The following is a 20,299-nucleotide window of genomic DNA, read 5'->3' on the forward strand; positions in this document are numbered from 1 at the left end:
TATTTAAAAAGAAAAAAATTAACTATTATATTATTCTTGTTATTATGTAATTATAAATATAGACATAATACTATAATTATACTACTCTCAATTCATCGGTATATACAGATTTGTTCATTGCTTAAATGATGAAAGTAACCAATAATTTGAAACTCATGAAAAGTCACCTTAATACTTACATCTTATAATTACGCCGTAAGAAAGAATAATTACTACACTATAATAAAAATATTATCGTAATTAATTTATATATATTTAACGTCAAATATACATACATATACGGAAATATAGTTATAAACTAGAATCAAACAAATTAGTATCTCCCATCGGATGACAGATGACGCCACTAATAATCTTCGGAAAATACGTCATATATCCTCTTTACTCGATTCTATTTGGTTTCTGTTATAGTCACATGACAACGAAGCCTCAGGCGATTGGATATATTTCTTTGATTTAAACATCAGAGTCCGTTGCTTGCCTTCCGGAATACGAAAACAGCGGTTTGAATTTTCTAGGAAGATATATTGTGCCAGGAAGTGTTGCCTGTTCTGTAGACTGTATCGATAATAGCGTCTTTAACTTAAGACATAAATTTTCGTTGTATATTGATATCGACATAAAATATCTAAAAAACCATAAAAATGTCAAAAGACGAAAAAGAGTGCGTTATTCCCGATGTTATATACGATTCTAATACCGGTAAAAGTTATCTCAAAGGTCGTTTCTTTGGTAAGGTGAGTAAATTTTTTTGTCACCATAAGAATCCCATATACTGCATTAAAAATATGGAAATATTTTTATTATTTTTTAATATATTAATTTCACATATTTTATTATTATTTCTTTTCCATTAAACATTGTTTTCACAACAACTTTTTTTTATTTGATCAATATGCATGTAATCATTATTTAAGATTCATCTTTATCTTTACTTGCATATCATATTTCAGTAATATTTTAATCATTTTAGTCTCGTAGTACTTTATTTATGCACTGCATTAATAATTAAATTAGATCTGTATTATATTGTGAATTAGGTAATGTGTGAATGACTACCTGTTGCTATACGTATGTTTGTATGAAAGCTGCATGTTTTTTTATGAATTCAAATTTTTGTTTTACTAGCTTGAATTCGTATTTTATGTTCTAATTATGTTAAGTAGCACGACGTTCGTAAAATTTAAGAAGCACGTTTATGAAACGCAATAACCAAAAATGTATTTTGATTTCATTTATCGGAAATCAAACACTTAAGAAATATATTTATGAAGAATAGATAGTTAATTAGTTTTATAATAAAGTACTTTGTTTTTATTGTTTAAAGGGTGGCTTTGCTAGATGCTATGAAATCAGAGAATCAAAATCTCATCATGTTTTTGCGGGAAAAATTGTATCCAAATCGATAATGACAAAAAGTAATCAAAGGGAAAAAATGACGCAAGAAATTGCAATACATCAAAGTTTAAATCACAGGAACATTGTTGGATTTTATGGCTTTTTTGATGATGCACAAAACATTTATATTATTCTTGAACTTTGCCGTAAAAGAGTGAGTTAACTGATATATTTTTAATCATGTTATTTATACAAACTTTATATCTTTAAAATCATTTTTTAGTCAATGATGGAACTGCATAAACGTAGAAAAGCACTTTCAGAATGTGAGACTAGGTATTATATGAAACAAATTTTAGAAGGTGTACATTATTTACATCAAAATAGAATTATACATAGAGATCTAAAGTTAGGTAATTTATTCTTAAATGATGATCTACAAGTTAAAATTGGTGACTTTGGACTGGCGACACGATTGGAGCATGATGGGGAACGAAAAAAGTAATTGTTGAAGATTATTGATATAAAGCAAAAGATACAATTTGATATGAATGAGAATAATGTATCAATTTTTTATAGAACATTGTGTGGAACGCCAAATTATATTGCTCCAGAAATTTTAACTAAAGCAGGACATTCTTATGAAGTTGACGTGTGGAGCATAGGTTGTATAATGTATACTTTACTTGTTGGTAAACCTCCATTTGAAACATCAAGTTTAAAAGAAACATATAATAGAATTAAACAAGTTCAATATAGAACACCTTCACATCTCAGTAAACCTGCTATGGCAATGATTACAAGTATGCTACAAGGAACACCTTCAAAACGCCCTCCTGTATCTAAATTAATGAAGGATATCTTTTTTACATCTGGTAATAAAGTCATTGTAGTATTTCATACAACAATAAATAGTATGTGTAAGTGTAATATCAATATTATTTTTAGGCTATTTGCCAACAAGTTTGCCACTTTCATGTTTAACAATGGCACCACGTTTGGATATGTTGGAGATGCATAATCAACGTAAACCTTTATCCGAGATGAATCTTAATGCCGGTGGAGATGGAGAAGATAATATGTTCCGTGTGCCAAACAGTCCAGCACGTAAAAAAGCTACAGAAGATGTTAATGGAGTACAAAAAATAAATCTAGATATAAAGAAAATGTTACAGACCTTAAAAGAACAACTGACTGCTGTATTAGTGGCTAGGCCATCAAGCGAAACAGCATCTTCTGCAGGTATGTTACAGACTAATCAAATATTACATTTTTTTTATAATGGGATTTGATCATCTACATATTAAAAAAAAAATAATTTCTCTTCTACAGAATATCCAAAACCATTCCAGATCCTTATGGAACCTTCAGGCATGCATATTCTTTCCTTTTTACGTTATATGAATAATCACCTTCATTTGTTGAGACTTATATTAATCGAATCATTCCTTCAATTCCTGCAGAATTTATAAAGATGGAAGAAATTTCTTCTATAATTATACAGTTGTCATTTGTAATTAAAAGTAACAATATTTTATTTGCAAATATTCTAGATTAACAACAGCAAAATATCAAATGATTATTAATCTATAATTAATAATTCCAAATTCTAATCCATACAATATTTGAATTAATTTATACAATAATTCTTTATTATTATATAGAACATTTTATTATATATTATTATGATATTACATGCTACATATAATTTTCTTTTCTTTTAAATCATTATAGATGAAATGACTGATCCAGCTGCACAGCCTTTAATTTGGATAAGTAAATGGGTTGATTATTCGGATAAATATGGATTTGGATATCAATTGTCTGATGATGGAGTAGGTGTTATGTTTAACGATGGTACAAGACTGATAATGCTGGCCAATGGTTTCAATATCCATTATATAAATCGCGATGGAAATGAATTATATTATACTGTTCAAGAATATCCAACTACTTTGGACAAGAAAATGAAGTTAATGAATTTTTTCCTGAAATACATGAACGAGCATTTAATGAAAGCCGGTGGATCGATCGCTGTAAAACAAAGCGATTCATTATCAAGAATACCTTATATGCATCAATGGTTTAGGACACAGACTGCTGTAGTTATGCAACTAACAAATGGAACGGTACAGGTATGTTACCCGATTTTATTCAAAATCATTGCTTGAAGCTAATTAGTTTGAAATTTTTATTTTATCTCAATTGTTTATATATTATAATATTTACTTTTATTATTATTAATTTTTATTTACTATAATAATTATTTTATTTATTTATTTTATTTATTTCATGTCATTTATTATTTTGTTAAATGTTATTTTTAGATAAATTTCTTGGATCACACAAAAATTATTATGTGTCCTCTAATGGCTGCTGTTACTTATATAGATCAAGAGAAAAATTTTAAAACTTACAGATTCCAAACTATCCAAGAAAATGGCTGTTCCAAAGGTCTTTATAAAAATTTAACATATGCATATGAAAAGCTTGGATTAATGTTATTAAATTCTCAAACACGATAACATAATACATTAGAATAAAATTATATAAGAATATAGAAAGGATAAATATGTTAATTCCAGCCTGAAAAACACAGAAAAGTTTTATATCTGTACCTAGATTTAAAAGCAGTAGACTACGAATTTATATTATATTGTCTTTCTTTCTCTCTTTTGTTTCTTTTTTTTTGTATAGGCATATAAAAACAATTTAGGAAGGGTATTTTTTTTTAATTTTATACTTATAACAATTAAAAGCAAGTGGCCTATAATTAATTATTCATAGTATTTATTAAATTTGTAATGACTTAAAAAAATTTAATTATATATTTTAATTTTTAAGATATGCCATGGGCCAAACAGCTGTAATAGCTGTATTTTATTACATAGAGTTTTTTTTTTATCTTATTAATCATTTTCTATTAATTCATATATCTCGAATTTTAATTATTATACATGTCAAGCTGCTCTGATTTTATAAGTGAATCACAAATTTAATGTCCTCTCTCTTTCTCTCTTTTATATATTTCATGTTATGCATATTATAATGCAAATAGAAAATTCTCATAGCTCAATGGAGCAGTGCAATGTAATACCCGATTAATTATAACAGTTCAAAAAGTAGAAAACTGAAATGAGAAAAAGTACCTAGTATGACTAGAGTAAGATGAGTTACATATAAAATTAAAAACATTTCTCTCTCTCTCTCTTTCTCTCTCTCTCTATATATATATGAATTTTTATTCAGAAAACAATATTTATTTCAAACTCAGATACTGCTTTTTTGTTGTTGTTAAATAAAATGAAGTAATAATAATAGATGAAAAAGCATGTAAAACGATCGTAATTAGTACAAATGTTTTAGCTACGAAAATCTCACTTATAATATTAATAACATTTCGCGCAGGAATTGATAAACGTCTTTGACACGCACAATCATTTAAATATTTAAATATATAGATTAATAGAAATAATTTTCAATTATCATAGGCAGGTCTATGCTAACTAAATTGATACGAAAATGTACATAAATATTTTTTTAAGGGAATAGACAATAAGATTATAAATATTATGTTGTAAGAAATTATTTAGAACATCAATAATACTGTTAACATTATTTTTTACAAACTAATTGTATATCACTTTTGCATTACATAAGAAAATAAATTGTTTATTATATATGTGTGTGTGTGTGTGTGCGTGCGTTGTGTATGTGTGTGTGTGTGTGTGTGTGTGTGTGTATATATACACACATATCGTGACGAAGAAATCGATGTGGTTACTATTATTTTTGGGACTGATGTAAGTTGAAATTCCCGCGTTTTAAGTTTTAATTCAACATTCTATCGTGAAGTGGCGCTGAAGTTGCATACAATCCATCGATGGATGTATATAAAAGAATAGTGACTTTAGAAGCACAGATTGAACACGTATATACAAATACATTAGTGTAACATAGTGTACACACTTATGCACTTAGATCCAGTAAAGATTAGGTTAGTATCGTGAACGTGTTCTACGGTGTTAGTTGTACAATGTTTCTTGTTAGAGGCGGCAAAGCCGAGCCATTTTTGTAGTAATGCGAAATATTAGGTATAACAAAGTGTCGTTTATTTGAAACACAAGAAGGATCGCTTTATTTTATGCCTGATTGTCATTTGTCTTTTTGAAAACGCCACTTTACGGAAGCAAAGGAACCCGCGAAATCTCGATGTGAATGTGTGACAAGAATAATCAACGAATATCATCGAAATTTAGAAAAATCAAATACGAAATTTTGTCATCCTTCGTTTACGTAAGTATAATTTATGGTATTACATATTTTCTCTCTCTTTCTCTCTCTCTCTCATTCTAGACATATGTATGTGTGTGTGTATATATATATTATATAATATACATATATATTTATATGTATATGTAAATATATATATATATATATATATATATATATATATGTAATTAATAAGAATCCTTTAAATCATATAATTTAAACGACAATTAATATTTTATAATATTCACAGTAAATTATTTATTATAAAATGAATCTTAGTATAAACAGATAAACAGATGGAAAGAAAGAGATAGAAAGAAGGGTAGAGAAAGATAGCGAAAGAGTGGGAGAGAAAGAAAGAGAGAGAAAGAGAGAAAGAGAAACAACCACGCGTTATTCCGGTGATTCTGAAAATATCTATTATGAGATCTTGCGAGAAATACGATTAGTATAAAACAAATGTTTAGAGGAACGGAATTTTCTTCGACATTGATCGTTGGAAACAACTTACTTTGGTCTTTGTTTTTACTTTCTTTTTTTTCCTTTTTGTTCTTTCGTTACAATTCGTGAGGTGATTAAAGTCGATAAATGTTTCACGATTATACAGCGAAGCTTGACAAGGAATAATGAATACGTCACAACTATGAATTCTATTCAAGCAAGCGAACAACTCGAGACACGGCTATTCGACCTTCAAACCAAGCTACGCGGAAGAGCCTTGAATACGCTTTACGAAAGAACTTCGTATTTCGTGTAATCAAATATTCGATGTGTGTATGTATTTTATGTGGAGGAATTATGTCATATATATTTAATTAATTTTCAATGAAACTAATAGCAATGACCGATTATCTTTATGAATCAAGATCAAGATCAAGATCAAGATCAAAAATCGTTTTTACGAAAATTTATTATTCGAATTTTATTCATTCATTTATTCATTCATTTATTAATTGTTATTAATATACCTGTTAGTCAGTATATCATCAATTATAATTTAAGGATCAATAACCTCAATTGAGGTGATCGAGTATTATCTTTTCGAATTTTTTATTTATTTATTTCTTCGATAAAATATATCAACAACTTTAAGATAATGTTATTTATGTGATTTCATAAAAAATATTTTCTATGATCGAGAGAGAAAGAATGATCAATAATCGTCATTGTTATACTTCGATAATCGATAATTTCGATAAATCACAATTAAGAATTATCTTCTGACAATGTTAGTTATATGATTTTATTATAGCATATTTTCTATGATCAAGACGGAAACAATGAATGAGTATTCTCCATTGTTACATTTCGATGATCGATAATTTCCATAGATCACAATAATGAATTGTCTTTTTAAACAGTTATATATTTCTTGAATAGAATATATCAATAATATTGTTAATAATAATTAATTATCTGACTTTATTATAAGATATTTTTTATGATCGAGATTGTTACAATGTTATTCTTAAGATCGATGATCGAGCATACTTATCGAGGAGTATATTAATATTAAATCGTGTCTCGTTGGGTCGAGTGATCTATTTATTGTCATTAACGAGTCATCGAATCAACGAGTTAGACGCGTGAGAGCGCAATTGCCTATCCGTATCGATTATTAATAGCAAATCAACGAAGTATATACTGGTAAGACGATAGTTCTCTTCTTTTTTTTTTCTTCTTTTTCTTTCTTTTTTTATCAGAGATAATCGTAAAAATCTAAATGAAAGAACAAAATATTTTACAATATTCGTTGGATTCGTTTCAACGGAATAAAAAAGAAAGAGACAATGCGAGACCTGAGTTTTATCGAAGATAAAAAGAAATCAAAATTAAAATTAATTGAAATAAACAATATGATTTTTTTTAAAGGAAATAATTTACAAAGGAACAAGAAAAGAAAAGAAAAAAGAAAAAACAGAAGCAAAGAAGGAAAAAGAACAAGAAAACAATATTTCTGCAATAATCGTTAATAATAATTTTCCTACGAAATTTATTTATTTGATTCAGTTTTTTCTTTTCTTTTCCTTTGTTTTTTCTTTATTAATTCGTTTAATATTTCTCTAGAAAAGAATCCGTTAGTTACGTTGGTCGTTAAATTAAACTGGTAATGCTAAGCAATTGTCATACCAAATTGGATGCAGTCGTATCACGTGCTATCAACAATTGACCCGACTTTCAAAGTGAAGAGATGGGAATTCTCCATGTCACTCACACGTTACACGTACAACGCCATTTAATTCTCTATCGTTAAGCTTACATATCTCTTCTCGTTGAAACTGACGTATATAAAGCTATACAGATATATAACAGATATATATATGTATGTATATACATATGTACATACATACATATATACATATATAGAGACATAAAGATAACTATGTAACCGTTGCGAATCATTTCCTTTTAACGACTCTATTTGTTCTCTATGACGAAAAAATACGATAGGCGATATTCTTTGATTACAAGTTTTAACTTTTGTGTTATAACTGGGAACGAACAACGTACATATGTATGTACATCGTCTGGGAGAAAGTTAACATTATATAGTTCTACTCGGATTATTTCATTATTTTATTTGTCTCTTTTATTACTTCGTTCTTTTTTTTTTATATCCGGAAGCAAAATCAATTTAACGTGTAACGACATACATATGTATACACTATATGTTTTTAATTAGTTAGAATATATTTTTAAAAAGTTTTTATAAGTACTACTTTTATAAGTATTACTTGATGCAACACTTGCAATCTTTATTATTCATAAAATATTTATATACGTTACTGCTCATTTATTTTACAAAATACTTATTATTTATTAATACAAAAATACTGATCAAATAAATACAAGTATTTTTCATACTAAGTTCATATTAAAAGTCTTCGTCGAACGTTTAAGTTAAGCTCATTGGATATTCCATTAGATCCCTTAACTTGTTCGAGAATGAAAAAGAAGCAGGGAGGGTTGTTGCTTTCGAAGGGTCGTCCTATATAAAAGAATTGATCCATTGAACTATCTTCTCTCTCTCTCTTTCTCTCTTTCTTTCTTTCTTTCTTTCTTTCTCTACACGTTGAATTTATATATCAGATTTTCTCTTCGTCATTCAACTTGATTTCTCTTCAAAATTCGAGTTCATTAATCTCACAAATTAAAATATCTGTTTGTGAAAACAAATAGAAATATGAATTCATTAAAAAATTTCATACGAATAATTCTTTGAAAAGAAAAGAAAAAAAAGAGATGTTACGAGGAACATTAACATAGTAAAGATCTACAAACTAAAATAGCAATACATTTGTCTGTTAAAAAAGAAGACAAAACAAATAAAGTATAAGATCATAATCGACCAGTGGAAAGGCTTATAATTATAAATCATATTATGGCAATAAATCAGATTACATGACGATACTTGAAACTTAAAATAGATAACTGTGTAATACAGGTAATTTCTATGATAATCTTATCGAGATAATGATTATGTTTAATATGTCGTAACAATAAAATATTTATTATCATTTCATTTTAAGCGGATTATTTATTAAAAAATTGATAGATCATTGAGTAACCCAGAAGGGAGATCAATTTGCAATTTAACATTCGATTTCGTTACGTAAAATTACGTAAAATTAATAACGCTCTTTTTAAAAAGAATGTAGACAAGAGGGGGAAGAAGATCAAGATGACGCTGACTAACGATGATATGCTTATTTCTGTGTACTTCTGTATATATACATACGTGTACATATATATGTATATATATTTTTCTATTGATATTCCTATGTGAAACAATCAACATGTAGTTGACTTTTTTACGGCATAGATACATACTATGATAAATAATTACGACACGCACACGCACACGCACACGCACACGCACACACATTTTTCTATTTCATCATTGCATAATAGATATGAGTTTATAATTCTTTGTTGAAACGAATTTAACGGGTGAAGTTAAAATGAAACAATGATTTAAATTTACTTCGAATCAATTTATGATATTGATTGCAAAATTGATTTATATCGGTACAATTGTTTAATTTATTTTTAAAAACTATATTCGTGAATTGATAAAAGAAAAAATAAATAATTAATAAAAGTATCATATATTAATATAAAGTATTATATATATATTTTTTTTATTAATTGCCAATCTTGTGGAATTTATTAAAATTTGTTTATTCAATCTTATTGTACTATTTTAAACAAATTAATTATAGAACGTTATGATTAAAATGATTTACAATTTTGCAACAGATAGAACCGCATTTATATTTTCGAAAGCCTTAGGCAAGCACAATATCGTTACGAGATCTCAAAAGATCAAGTTTATTTAAATTAATCAAATTTATACGCATTCTTTTCTTTTTCTTTCTTTTTAGTAAACACAACAAAATCGTTTCTCTTCTCTTTTCATTCATATTTCATAACTGACATTTATAAAGTAAATAATTTACAGGGTGAAATATTTATTGATCGTTTAGAGTAAGGAATTTCAAGTGTTATGCAGAAATCTCTATCTCTCTACGTTTCCTTTCTCTTATTTCATCGAAGCTCTTGACTTTTACGATCATTCATATACACCTGTTTGAGAACTATCGTATAAAGAAAATAAGAATGTAGTAACAATTGCAGCTTTCTCGTACGTGTACATATATAAGTAAATTTTCAAATAGAAGAAGGAAAAAAAATAAATTAAAAAATTTAATTTTCGCGATTTCTTTCTTTTTTTTTTTTAATTTCTTTTTCAAAAGTAAAAGTAGATTATTTATTTTTTTGTTTATTTCTTTTATTATTTTATAGGGATCCCGATAAAATTCTTTATACTCTTTAGAATAAATCTTTTTTTTTTCTTTTTTTGACAGCAAGTGAATGTCGAAATAGGATCTTTTATCTGATACATGATACTTCTCATGCTCGCAAATCAATTATTTGAAGAATGACGCAGCTTGAGTTTTAATGAGCAATAGATAAGATTGATACGGTTGATACATTTGATATGAAATGTTCTTCTTTTAAATATAGCTGATCATATTAGATTTCATATTATTTCAGATGCAAGTTCAGCGAGGAAGTCTTTTACAACGATAGAGTACAACGTAGAGTGTACTTTAGAAGAGGATATCGATAAATCGTTTGGAGTATTAATTAAATCGTACGATCTCTTTTTGAATCTTTACATTTACAAATGAACAATTTAATTTTGGATAATCAAATCATATATTGCAAAGGAAAAATTTGTGTGTTGTGATGTGTATCGAATTGTTCGATTCATATGCGTTTTCAGTGATAATCTCGAGTAAATTAATCGGATCTAATCGATCGTCAAATACTCGATCGTTAAAAAGACACTTGAGTGTGGATCTCGAGATAAGTGTCAATAACACTTTCGATAATACGATAAAGATCATCAGTGTAGTTGATCGATGAGTGGTATATTTTTAAAGAATTTATTTTTTCATAAGGATTATACGCAATTAATATATAATATTGTATTACCAATAACGAAGAATTTTATGCCTCATATGCAATGGATTCGAGTAAAACAAAGTCCAAGCCAAATCCAAGAGAGAAGGCAAATATTATTTCTGTGTTATTTTGGTGGTAAGTAATATTTGAAAATTAAAATACATTTGTTTGTTTTATCGTTTCATTTTCTTTTTCCATATTTCTCTTTATTTTTGTACTACTTGTAAATATTTAACAAAATGTCTTACTTATAATTTACATAGTATAGAAATTATCTTTGAAGCACGTTTATATGATTATTATATACAATGATACGATCATTTTTTTTGTTAACTATTGCATTTTTTTTCACAAATATTATATCATATTTCCTATTATATCTCTTCTAGCTATAACGTTTCATATTAACTGAAATAAAAATGTTATTTTTATAAAAGAACTTTAAAAGGAAGTTTCTTGAAAGTATTAATGCTTTTATTTCAATTTAATTTAAATATCTCTTAATATAATATTTATATGAAAAATAATATTTATATAATAATAATTGAAACACATATATTTGAATATATATAATATATATATATATATTTATTATCTTTATAATTAGTATAGTTATTTATTTATCTAGACAATTTGTTACAAAATACTATAAAATTATTGCTATATAAAATATTATTGACATCAGTCACCCTTGATATGTGTATACATACATATATATACATATATATATAGATCGATAAAAAATATTCTACAGAGTGTAATTTGCAATAATATTGTTTACTTATTTAATATTTAATTTTTTATATCAATTTTCTTATAAGGCGTGCATTGTATCATGAGACATCGTATTATGAGAATTTAATGAAGAAAGGTGTACGATTAAGAACTTTATTTGTATTTGTATGCATATATGTATGTAAATATACTTATATAAAAATGTATGTACATGTTATCTTAACGTGTCAACTGTACTTTACGTAGGAGGTAATAAGATAATAAAAAATAAGTTATTTTAAAGGATATTTTACTGATTAGGTGGTCTTTGAGTTTATTTAAAACTGGTTACAAGAAAATATTAGAAACTGAAGATTTGTACGATCCTTTAAAAGAAGATCGTTCTACCGTCCTTGGAAATAGATTAGAAAAGTTAGTATATTTATACGTTTGATATTTACTTTTCTTTCCTTTTTTATCTTCGACTTATCTATAATTGGATGTAATTTGTTCCTTCTTTTTTCTTGTTTATCATTTCAGACGATGGAACATCGAATTGGAAAATGCAAAGAAACGAAAACGCAGTCCGTACCTTTTGAGAGCGATATTTCGTACTTTTTTAATGGAATACTTCCTTTTAGGATTATTACAAATACTTAATGAATTTATAATAAGGTATACGACCACGAATTAACGGTCTCATTCTACTATCGCAATAGAAACGAGATACGAGAAACAAGAAACTTTGATACCAATATGAGAATATAAACATTGTGTATTTCTTGATCTTAGATTAGGAACTCCATTACTATTAGGTGGTCTCTTAAGATATTTCAAAAAAGGCAGCGAGGAAACATACGAATCCGCACTTTTATATGCCAGTGGTATTTGTATAGCAACGGCCATTAGCGTAATTACGATTAATCAAACAATATTTGGTGCATTTCATATTGGTGCGAAAGTCAGAGTTGCTGCTTGCTCTGTGGTCTACAGAAAAGTATGTGAATTATTGTATGCATATTATATATATATATAAAATTAGATATTATAAAAGAATATTTAATTCTACATTTAACAGGCATTACGACTTAGCCAAACGGCGTTGGGAGATACTGCTCCAGGAAAAGTAGTTAATTTGGTGGCTAATGATGTTAATAGATTCGATCTTGTTTCCATCTTTATACATCACATGTGGTCAGCACCACTTACTGCTCTAATCATTGCCTACTTTCTTTATACCGAAGCTGGATACGCTGGTCTTTTTGGCATAGCAGCAGTTTTTGTGGTCGTACCAATTCAATGTAAGTGTATATCGATCGATAAAAAGATCGATATAACGTTTTATGTATTGCTTGTAAGAGAAATTGATATCGAGTTAGACATTTTTCTTTTTTTTACGTTACGATGTAGGGACGCCTAATTAAATGATCTATGAAAATTTATAAGATATTATTATTATTGTTGTTGTTGTTGTTATTGTTGTTACATCATAAATAACTTCTTTCTAGTTTTACTTTGATATCTAATCAATCTGTTGGTTCGTTCGAAAGAAAAGAGAAAAAAGATTTAAAAACAATAGTTATATTGTAGGATGTTGTTATCAGTATCTCGTTTTAAAGTCATTTATTTTTACACCCACTTGTTCCTTCGTTATAATATACGATATTATACGTGGTAGAACGTTTAACAAAATAGAAAAGATACAATGTTGTAATAAAATCGTTCATAAGTAGACTTATATATCTTTTAAGAGTATTCTTATTTCAGGATAATACTTAGGAGGATATTTTTGTTATATTTTTTGTTTCAGCCTATACCGGTAAACTTTCTTCAAAGTTTAGACTGCAGACGGCCATAAAGACCGATGAAAGAGTACGTTTGATGGATGAGATTATTTCTGGCGTCCAAGTAATAAAAATGTACGCTTGGGAGAAGCCCTTTTGCGCGTTAGTTGAATTGGCTAGGAAATTGGAGTTGCGAGTAGTAAGTAAGAGCTCTTCTATTCGTGGCATCTACATGACCTTTAATTTATTTACAACGAGAATGGCACTTTACTGTACGCTCATCTCGATGATTATGTTTCGTAACGAATTGACTGCCGAAAAAGTCTTCGTTTTCTCTTCTTACTTCAACATACTTGCCCAAACGATGTCTGGAATGTTTGTACGCGGTTTTGCTGAAATTGCGGAATGTCTTGTGGTTGTACGACGATTACAGCATTTCTTAATGTACGACGAATTTCGTACCAATAATATTATCATAAGTAATAAATTATCGAGAAGTCCAAATGGCAGCATTACTTCTATATCGAGACAAACATCGATTAGAGCTTCCAGACAAGATTTACCTTACATGGATGACGAAGTCATCGACGAGAATTATTATCAAGATAACGAAAAGAACATACAAAATGGATTGATAATAGTCGCTAACGATTTGTTGAAAAACACGGCCAGTCTTGTTAATGGTAAATATCGTAAAAGTATATTTGTCCTTGTTCTTCCATAAAATTGATTTCTTTTTGTATTATTCGTCTATTATAACTAGAGAACGTGTTTTTCAAATTATACGGACATTGTCGTTAATTAATTTTTTAGATAGAAGTAGTTCAACATTAGCCGAAGATTCGTATGCGATCAAGATGACAAACGTAGTAGCAAATTGGGACGCTGGTCAATCTGAAACAATATTAGAAGGTATAAATCTACTGTTAGAGAAAGGCAAATTATATGCTGTTATTGGAATGGTAGGAGCTGGTAAAAGTTCTTTCCTTTCGGCGATACTCGGTGAGATGAATATCATAGATGGCTGTGTGAAATGTAACGGTAATGTGAGTTATGCTAGTCAAGAAGCATGGGTGTTTGGTGCTACCGTTAGACAAAATATTCTATTTGGGCAACCGTACGAACGTCAACGTTATCAGCGTATAGTCAAAGCTTGCGCTCTTCTTAGGGATTTCAAGCAATTTCCACAGGGCGATTTAACGATCGTTGGTGACAGAGGGAGTTCTTTATCTGGTGGTCAAAAAGCTAGAATCAACTTAGCAAGGGCATTGTACAAACAAGCGGATATTTATCTTTTAGATGATCCTTTGAGCGCGGTAAATATGAATTATATATCATGCACGATGAGATTATAAAGTAAGAATATTAATATATAGAGAGATATGTATATATCATAGGTAATATAATATTTAAATGTCTTTGGGTGTGTGGATGCGTGTGTGGTTAAATATGTATTATATGAAACGTTGGTATCGAATTTATTTTGCTTATAATACGAATTAATATTTATAACTGCTATAATAATATGAGTATTATATTATATTATTATATCTAGTTGACACTATAATAGTTATAAATATTAATTATTATAAGTAATATACTATATATATATATAAAATGCAAGCTCTCTCTCTCTCTCTCTCTCTCTCTCTCTCTCTCTCTCTCTCTCTCTCTCTCTCTCTCTCTCTCTCTCTCTCTCTCTCTCTCATATTATAGATAACATAATATATATTTATATATTATATTATATTATATATGATATATATTTATATATTGTATTATACAGGTTGACCAAAAGTTTCTAGATGAGTCAAAAGTTTTTATTGTAGATGATTTTAAACATAAAAAAACTTGTGATCTTTTACCTTGTATTATAAATAATACAATTAATATAGATATATCATTATTATTAAACTTTCAATTTAATCAAAATACTAGGTCGATGCACACGTCAGTAAGCATCTTTTCGAAGAATGTATTCAACGATATTTGGCACATAAGACTCGAGTCTTGGCAACGCATCAATTGCAATATATAAAAGAAGTCGACGCTATAATACTTTTGGAAAAGGGAAGATTTAAATTGTATCAAAACTATCAAGATCTTTTGATCGATTATCCAGAATATAGAAGTTTATTGGCAACAGACAACGATACGAGCGAGGATTCTTCTTTCGAAAGAAACTCGATACGAAGACAATTTTCCTCATTGAGTAATAGGGTAAGGTTTTTTGCCAACTATTCCATATACGTATATATATATCTATCTATATAAATCGTTAACATTATGTCGTCATTAATTACGTCTATTTGTAATTCAATAGAGCCGTACGCCAGAAGCTAGTAGTGGCGGTACAGATGACGAAGAAGAAAACGAGGATGTTGAAAAATTTAATGACGGTTTAGAAGGAACATCACGTGGTGTAGTCAAAGGGCCAATTTTTATTCGATATTTTCAAGTCGGTGCCAATCTCTGTCTTGCCTTACTAGTCCTCTTTTTAATCATTCTAACACAATTCATCGCCAGTCTTAATGATTACTTTATTCCAATCTTGTAAGTATACATTTCATTGCATATGTGCATATATATATGTGTCTGTGTGTATTCAAATGTTGATATTGATAATTAAAATAAATATTTATATTAAATATTTAACTTCAGAGTTACCGCCGAAGAGACACTACATTACCAGCAAACACAAGCGAATATTACTATGGATGATGAAATACCAACACAAATAAGCAATACTTATGTATATATTTATACAGGAATAGTACTTGGAATATTCATCGTTGGTATCACAAGATCATTAATTTTTTATAAAATGTGTATGCTCTGCAGTCAACGTTTGCACGACATGACTTTTAGTGCTTTGATTAGAACTAATATGAGATTTTTTGATACCAATCCAAGTGGAAGAATTCTTAATAGATTTTCTAAAGATATTGGTGCAATTGATGAGTTATTGCCTAAGGCTCTATTAGATGCTGGCCAATTATGTATGCTAATGTTCGGATCATTGACCGTATCGTGTATAGTTAATCCTATGTTTTTAATTCCTGTAATATTTTTGGGAACGACATTTTATTGGATTCGCAAAGTTTATTTAAAAACTAGTAAAAATATTAAACGTTTAGAAGGCATGAGTAAGTAGTATTATATTTCTTGTATTTTTTAATATCAGTAAAAAGAAAAAAAAATAATATTCTTTGCAATAATTTGTAATTAATTGATATCTTTTTTTTTTTTTAATTACAGCACGATCACCAGTGTTTACGCATCTAAATGCAACATTAAATGGTCTCCCTACTATTCGAGCATATGGCGCACAAGATATATTAAAAAAGGAGTTCGATAGATTTCAAGATACGCACACTTCTACAATGTACATGTATATTGTAACTAGTACAGCATTTGGATTTTCTTTGGACGTATTTTGTTTCATATTTACATCACTTGTCACATTCAGCTTTCTTTTACTAAGTACAAGTACGAATTATTTTCTTCCTCTATTCGATAATTCCTTTCTGTTTTATTTATTTTTTCACGAATTTAACAAGAAAAAAGAAAAGAAAAGAACGAAAGAAAGAAGAAAAGATTTAATACTTTATATCAGTATTTTCATTTTTCTTTTTCCTCTTTTCTTTTCTTTTATCTTTTGATAAAATGCCAAGAACAAAGGAATAAGGAAACTTTCTTGTGTTTAGCATTTTCTGGTGGAGAGGTTGGCTTGGCTATTACCCAAGTGATGGCTATGACCGGTATGATACAGTGGGGAATGCGTCAAAGTGCTGAGGTTGCTAATCAAATGATGTCTGTTGAACGTGTCCTTGAATATACGCAACTTCCACCGGAAGCCAATTTATGTAATAAAGGAAAATTCTATAAGAAAACGGACAAACAAAATTTAGAACCTGTACCGCAAAATGCACCTAAGAATTGGCCTAGCGAGGGTTGTATTAGATTTAGAGATGTATATATGAGATATACGGATGAGGATGCACCAGTTTTGAAAAATTTAAATATGTTGATCCTACCACGTGAAAAGGTATACAATTTATAAAAATTTCATTTTACAAAGATACAAATTGTATCTAATTTATTTATATCATAATTTTATGATCATTATTACAGGTCGGTATTGTGGGAAGAACAGGCGCTGGAAAATCATCATTGATATCAGCTTTATTCAGATTGGCGAAGGTCGAAGGGATAATAGAAATTGATAATATTGATAGTGGATGCATTTGTCTGGAAGATTTACGTCGTAATATATCTATCATTCCTCAAGATCCAGTTTTATTCTCAGGAACATTAAGACGGAATCTTGATCCATTTAATGAATACTCGGATCAAGTAGTTTGGGAAGCTTTGGAAGAAGTTAATATTTTTTATCTATTTTATCTCCTCTATTTATATATATATATATCTTTTTTATATATTATAAAATAAATATGAAAATATACCTTTTTAGGTTGAATTAAAAGATGCCGTTGTCATTGCTGGAAACGGTTTAGAATCTCGTGTACTTGATAGAGGTAGCAATTTCAGTGTTGGTCAAAGACAATTGATATGTTTGGCAAGAGCAATTTTACGAAACAATCGTATATTGATGCTCGATGAAGCAACGGCCAATGTAGATCCTCAAACGGATGCTTTGATACAGCATACTATAAGAAAGAAATTTGCTTTTTGTACAGTATTGACTGTTGCTCATCGATTAAACACTATAATGGATAGTGATAAGGTATTGGTTATGGATAAGGGTCGAATGGCGGTAAGTTTTATAATTAATGATATTTTTATTCGATATTTCAATTATTATAAATTTATTTATTATTTTTATTAATTTTCATCCTTATTAAATCATTTTTATTATATCTTTTATTTTTTAGGAATATGATCACCCTCATATACTATTACAGAATAGTTATAGTCAATTTACTTCGTTAGTAAAAGAAACTGGTAGAGCTATGTCAGATCAGCTCATTAAAATGGCCAAACAATCGTATATAAAAAAATATGGAGAGGAAAAATCATGATATTTTTTTTATATATTTTTCTAATGTTACTAATTATCTATATATTTATAATTTAGATCAAAAATTAATATCAGACTTTTAAAGCCTGATTGTTCCTTAGATTATAGAAAAATTATACCAACAAACTATAGTTCTGTATTATATATATATATATATATATATATATATATATATATATATATGTATGTATGTATGTATGTATGTATATGTAAAATAAGCATATATAGATATCTCTATATTAATAAGTATTATGTCAGAAAATTCCTTTAATATCAAGATACCATGTTTTATGTTATATCCGTGAATAGCTTTCTATTGCATATATGTATATACGTATATAAGTATATAGTATATACATACATATATAGCTTTTTTGTTTTCAAATCTAATATATTTATCAAATTTTACTACTTTAATCTCTGGACAAGTACAAATACTTGCATATAAAAGTACTTATATTTTTCTACTTTACATTTTACCTGAACGTTATTTCCAAAGTCCATAGATCTAACTTCGAATGTGATAATTTAAGAAAATGGGGAGATCATAGGTAATTCTCATATACGATTTAAGGTGCTATAAAGTATTCCTAATGAAAAATAACATATATTAATCATATTTATAAAAAAGTTTGTCATCGGAAAATCAATTCCAATTCATATTTACATTGTCTTATATCAATTTTCTTAATTAATCCTTTCACTATACTAATGTTAACTTAAACCATAAGAAAGACTATACCTATATATATATATATATATATATATATATATATATATATATATATATATATATGTATATGTATATATAAAATGAGTTTATAGTTTATAGAATATATATATTATTATAATGCATAGATCTTCCAAAATATTAAACCTAATTGTATTATTTTGTTTTATGTTTTTAATGACATATTTGCCTTAATGAATATTCTTTATGCAGGCAGTCTCATCATATGTGGGCTTATTTACTTTATTTTATGCTGTTATTAGGCACGATTGCAAAGAGTTCATTGTGCTTTTTATATAATAACAAGTGTAATATACGATTATATTGGAAAAATTATTGAATATTCAAAAACTTTTTGCGATCGTTACGTTTTATATCTAAATGTGTGTGTTTGTGTAATTGTGTGTCAATTTTAAATACGTCTGAATAGATTCCTTTTTTTTTAATTTTTGAAATATGAAACTACAGAGATCTACGAATAATTTTGACTAAATTGAATTATCAATTTCAAAGTGCGAAATGTACAAAAAATTGATAAATATATGAAAAAATAGTATATGCAATGAAGTTACGTTGCGTAAAAATATTTACAATAGTTTTAACAATGAACGTGAATTATACGTCACTCGTGCCTATTTTATATTTCATACAAAAATACTGGATTTGTACTTATATACAAAGACAATACAAATACGGTCAATTGATCTTAATGGATCTCAAAAATACAATTACTAAGAGCATATACATTATTTAACAGAAAGCATATATTGAATTTTCTCGAATACGTTCAATTTTGATAAATATAAACATAAAAGGAGGCAGTAATTCTTAATAAATAAATAAATAAATAAATAAATAAATATATATATATATATATATATATATAAGTATACATTATACATATGTGTATGAAAAATAATTATCTACACTTTTGTATTTTGAATCTTT

At 27.7% G+C, this 20,299-nt stretch overlaps 2 protein-coding genes and 1 long non-coding RNA gene across 6 annotated transcripts; 2 read left to right on the forward strand and 1 right to left on the reverse strand.

Moving 5' to 3' along the window:
• Window positions 1–470: 470 nt before the first annotated feature.
• On the forward strand, window positions 471–5,018 carry LOC127069816 (serine/threonine-protein kinase polo). Of its 2 annotated transcripts, XM_051007334.1 has the most exons (8): window positions 471–737; window positions 1,328–1,552; window positions 1,622–1,839; window positions 1,918–2,213; window positions 2,287–2,580; window positions 2,671–2,709; window positions 3,073–3,473; window positions 3,666–5,018. In XM_051007334.1, exons 1-8 carry the CDS (start codon window positions 645–647, stop codon window positions 3,861–3,863), a joined length of 1,764 nt encoding a protein of 587 aa, XP_050863291.1. In that variant the 5' UTR covers window positions 471–644; the 3' UTR covers window positions 3,864–5,018. The 2 variants fall into 2 exon arrangements, with proteins under 2 accessions (XP_050863291.1, XP_050863292.1); XM_051007335.1 differs by lacking the exon at window positions 2,671–2,709.
• Window positions 4,112–6,228, reverse strand: LOC127069820 (uncharacterized). The gene is made up of 2 exons (XR_007783742.1): window positions 6,122–6,228; window positions 4,112–4,468 (listed from the first exon to the last, which is right to left on the reverse strand). It is a non-coding gene; the product is annotated as an uncharacterized LOC127069820 (long non-coding RNA).
• LOC127069812 (ATP-binding cassette subfamily C member 4-like) lies at window positions 5,161–19,702 on the forward strand. Of its 3 annotated transcripts, XM_051007320.1 has the most exons (17): window positions 5,161–5,634; window positions 10,669–10,768; window positions 10,901–11,217; window positions 12,118–12,228; window positions 12,337–12,471; window positions 12,589–12,793; window positions 12,875–13,097; window positions 13,607–14,263; window positions 14,394–14,896; window positions 15,519–15,800; window positions 15,904–16,133; window positions 16,242–16,726; window positions 16,839–17,069; window positions 17,288–17,628; window positions 17,715–17,960; window positions 18,055–18,357; window positions 18,476–19,702. In XM_051007320.1, exons 3-17 carry the CDS (start codon window positions 11,144–11,146, stop codon window positions 18,620–18,622), a joined length of 4,173 nt encoding a protein of 1,390 aa, XP_050863277.1. In that variant the 5' UTR covers window positions 5,161–5,634; window positions 10,669–10,768; window positions 10,901–11,143; the 3' UTR covers window positions 18,623–19,702. The 3 variants fall into 3 exon arrangements, with proteins under 3 accessions (XP_050863277.1, XP_050863275.1, XP_050863276.1); XM_051007318.1 differs by having other exon boundaries at window positions 10,669–11,217; XM_051007319.1 differs by lacking the exon at window positions 5,161–5,634 and adding an exon at window positions 6,249–6,384 and having other exon boundaries at window positions 10,669–11,217.
• Window positions 19,703–20,299: the final 597 nt, after the last annotated feature.

The sequence above is a fragment of the Vespula vulgaris genome, chromosome 16 (genome assembly GCF_905475345.1).
Source record: "Vespula vulgaris chromosome 16, iyVesVulg1.1, whole genome shotgun sequence".
Lineage (NCBI taxonomy): Eukaryota > Metazoa > Arthropoda > Insecta > Hymenoptera > Vespidae > Vespula > Vespula vulgaris.

Bases quoted from the DNA above. Each gene is read 5' to 3' on its own strand.
- LOC127069816 (XM_051007334.1), top strand. From the start codon at position 645: ATGTCAAAAGACGAAAAAGAGTGCGTTATTCCCGATGTTATATACGAT. The intron at 738-1,327 runs GTGAGTAAATTT...TATTGTTTAAAG, and splicing joins AAGGTCGTTTCTTTGGTAAG to GGTGGCTTTGCTAGATGCTA. The intron at 3,474-3,665 runs GTATGTTACCCG...TGTTATTTTTAG, and splicing joins TAACAAATGGAACGGTACAG to ATAAATTTCTTGGATCACAC.
- LOC127069812 (XM_051007318.1), top strand. From the start codon at position 11,144: ATGGATTCGAGTAAAACAAAGTCCAAGCCAAATCCAAGAGAGAAGGCA. The intron at 12,794-12,874 runs GTATGTGAATTA...TACATTTAACAG, and splicing joins GCTCTGTGGTCTACAGAAAA to GCATTACGACTTAGCCAAAC. The intron at 18,358-18,475 runs GTAAGTTTTATA...TTTATTTTTTAG, and splicing joins TGGATAAGGGTCGAATGGCG to GAATATGATCACCCTCATAT.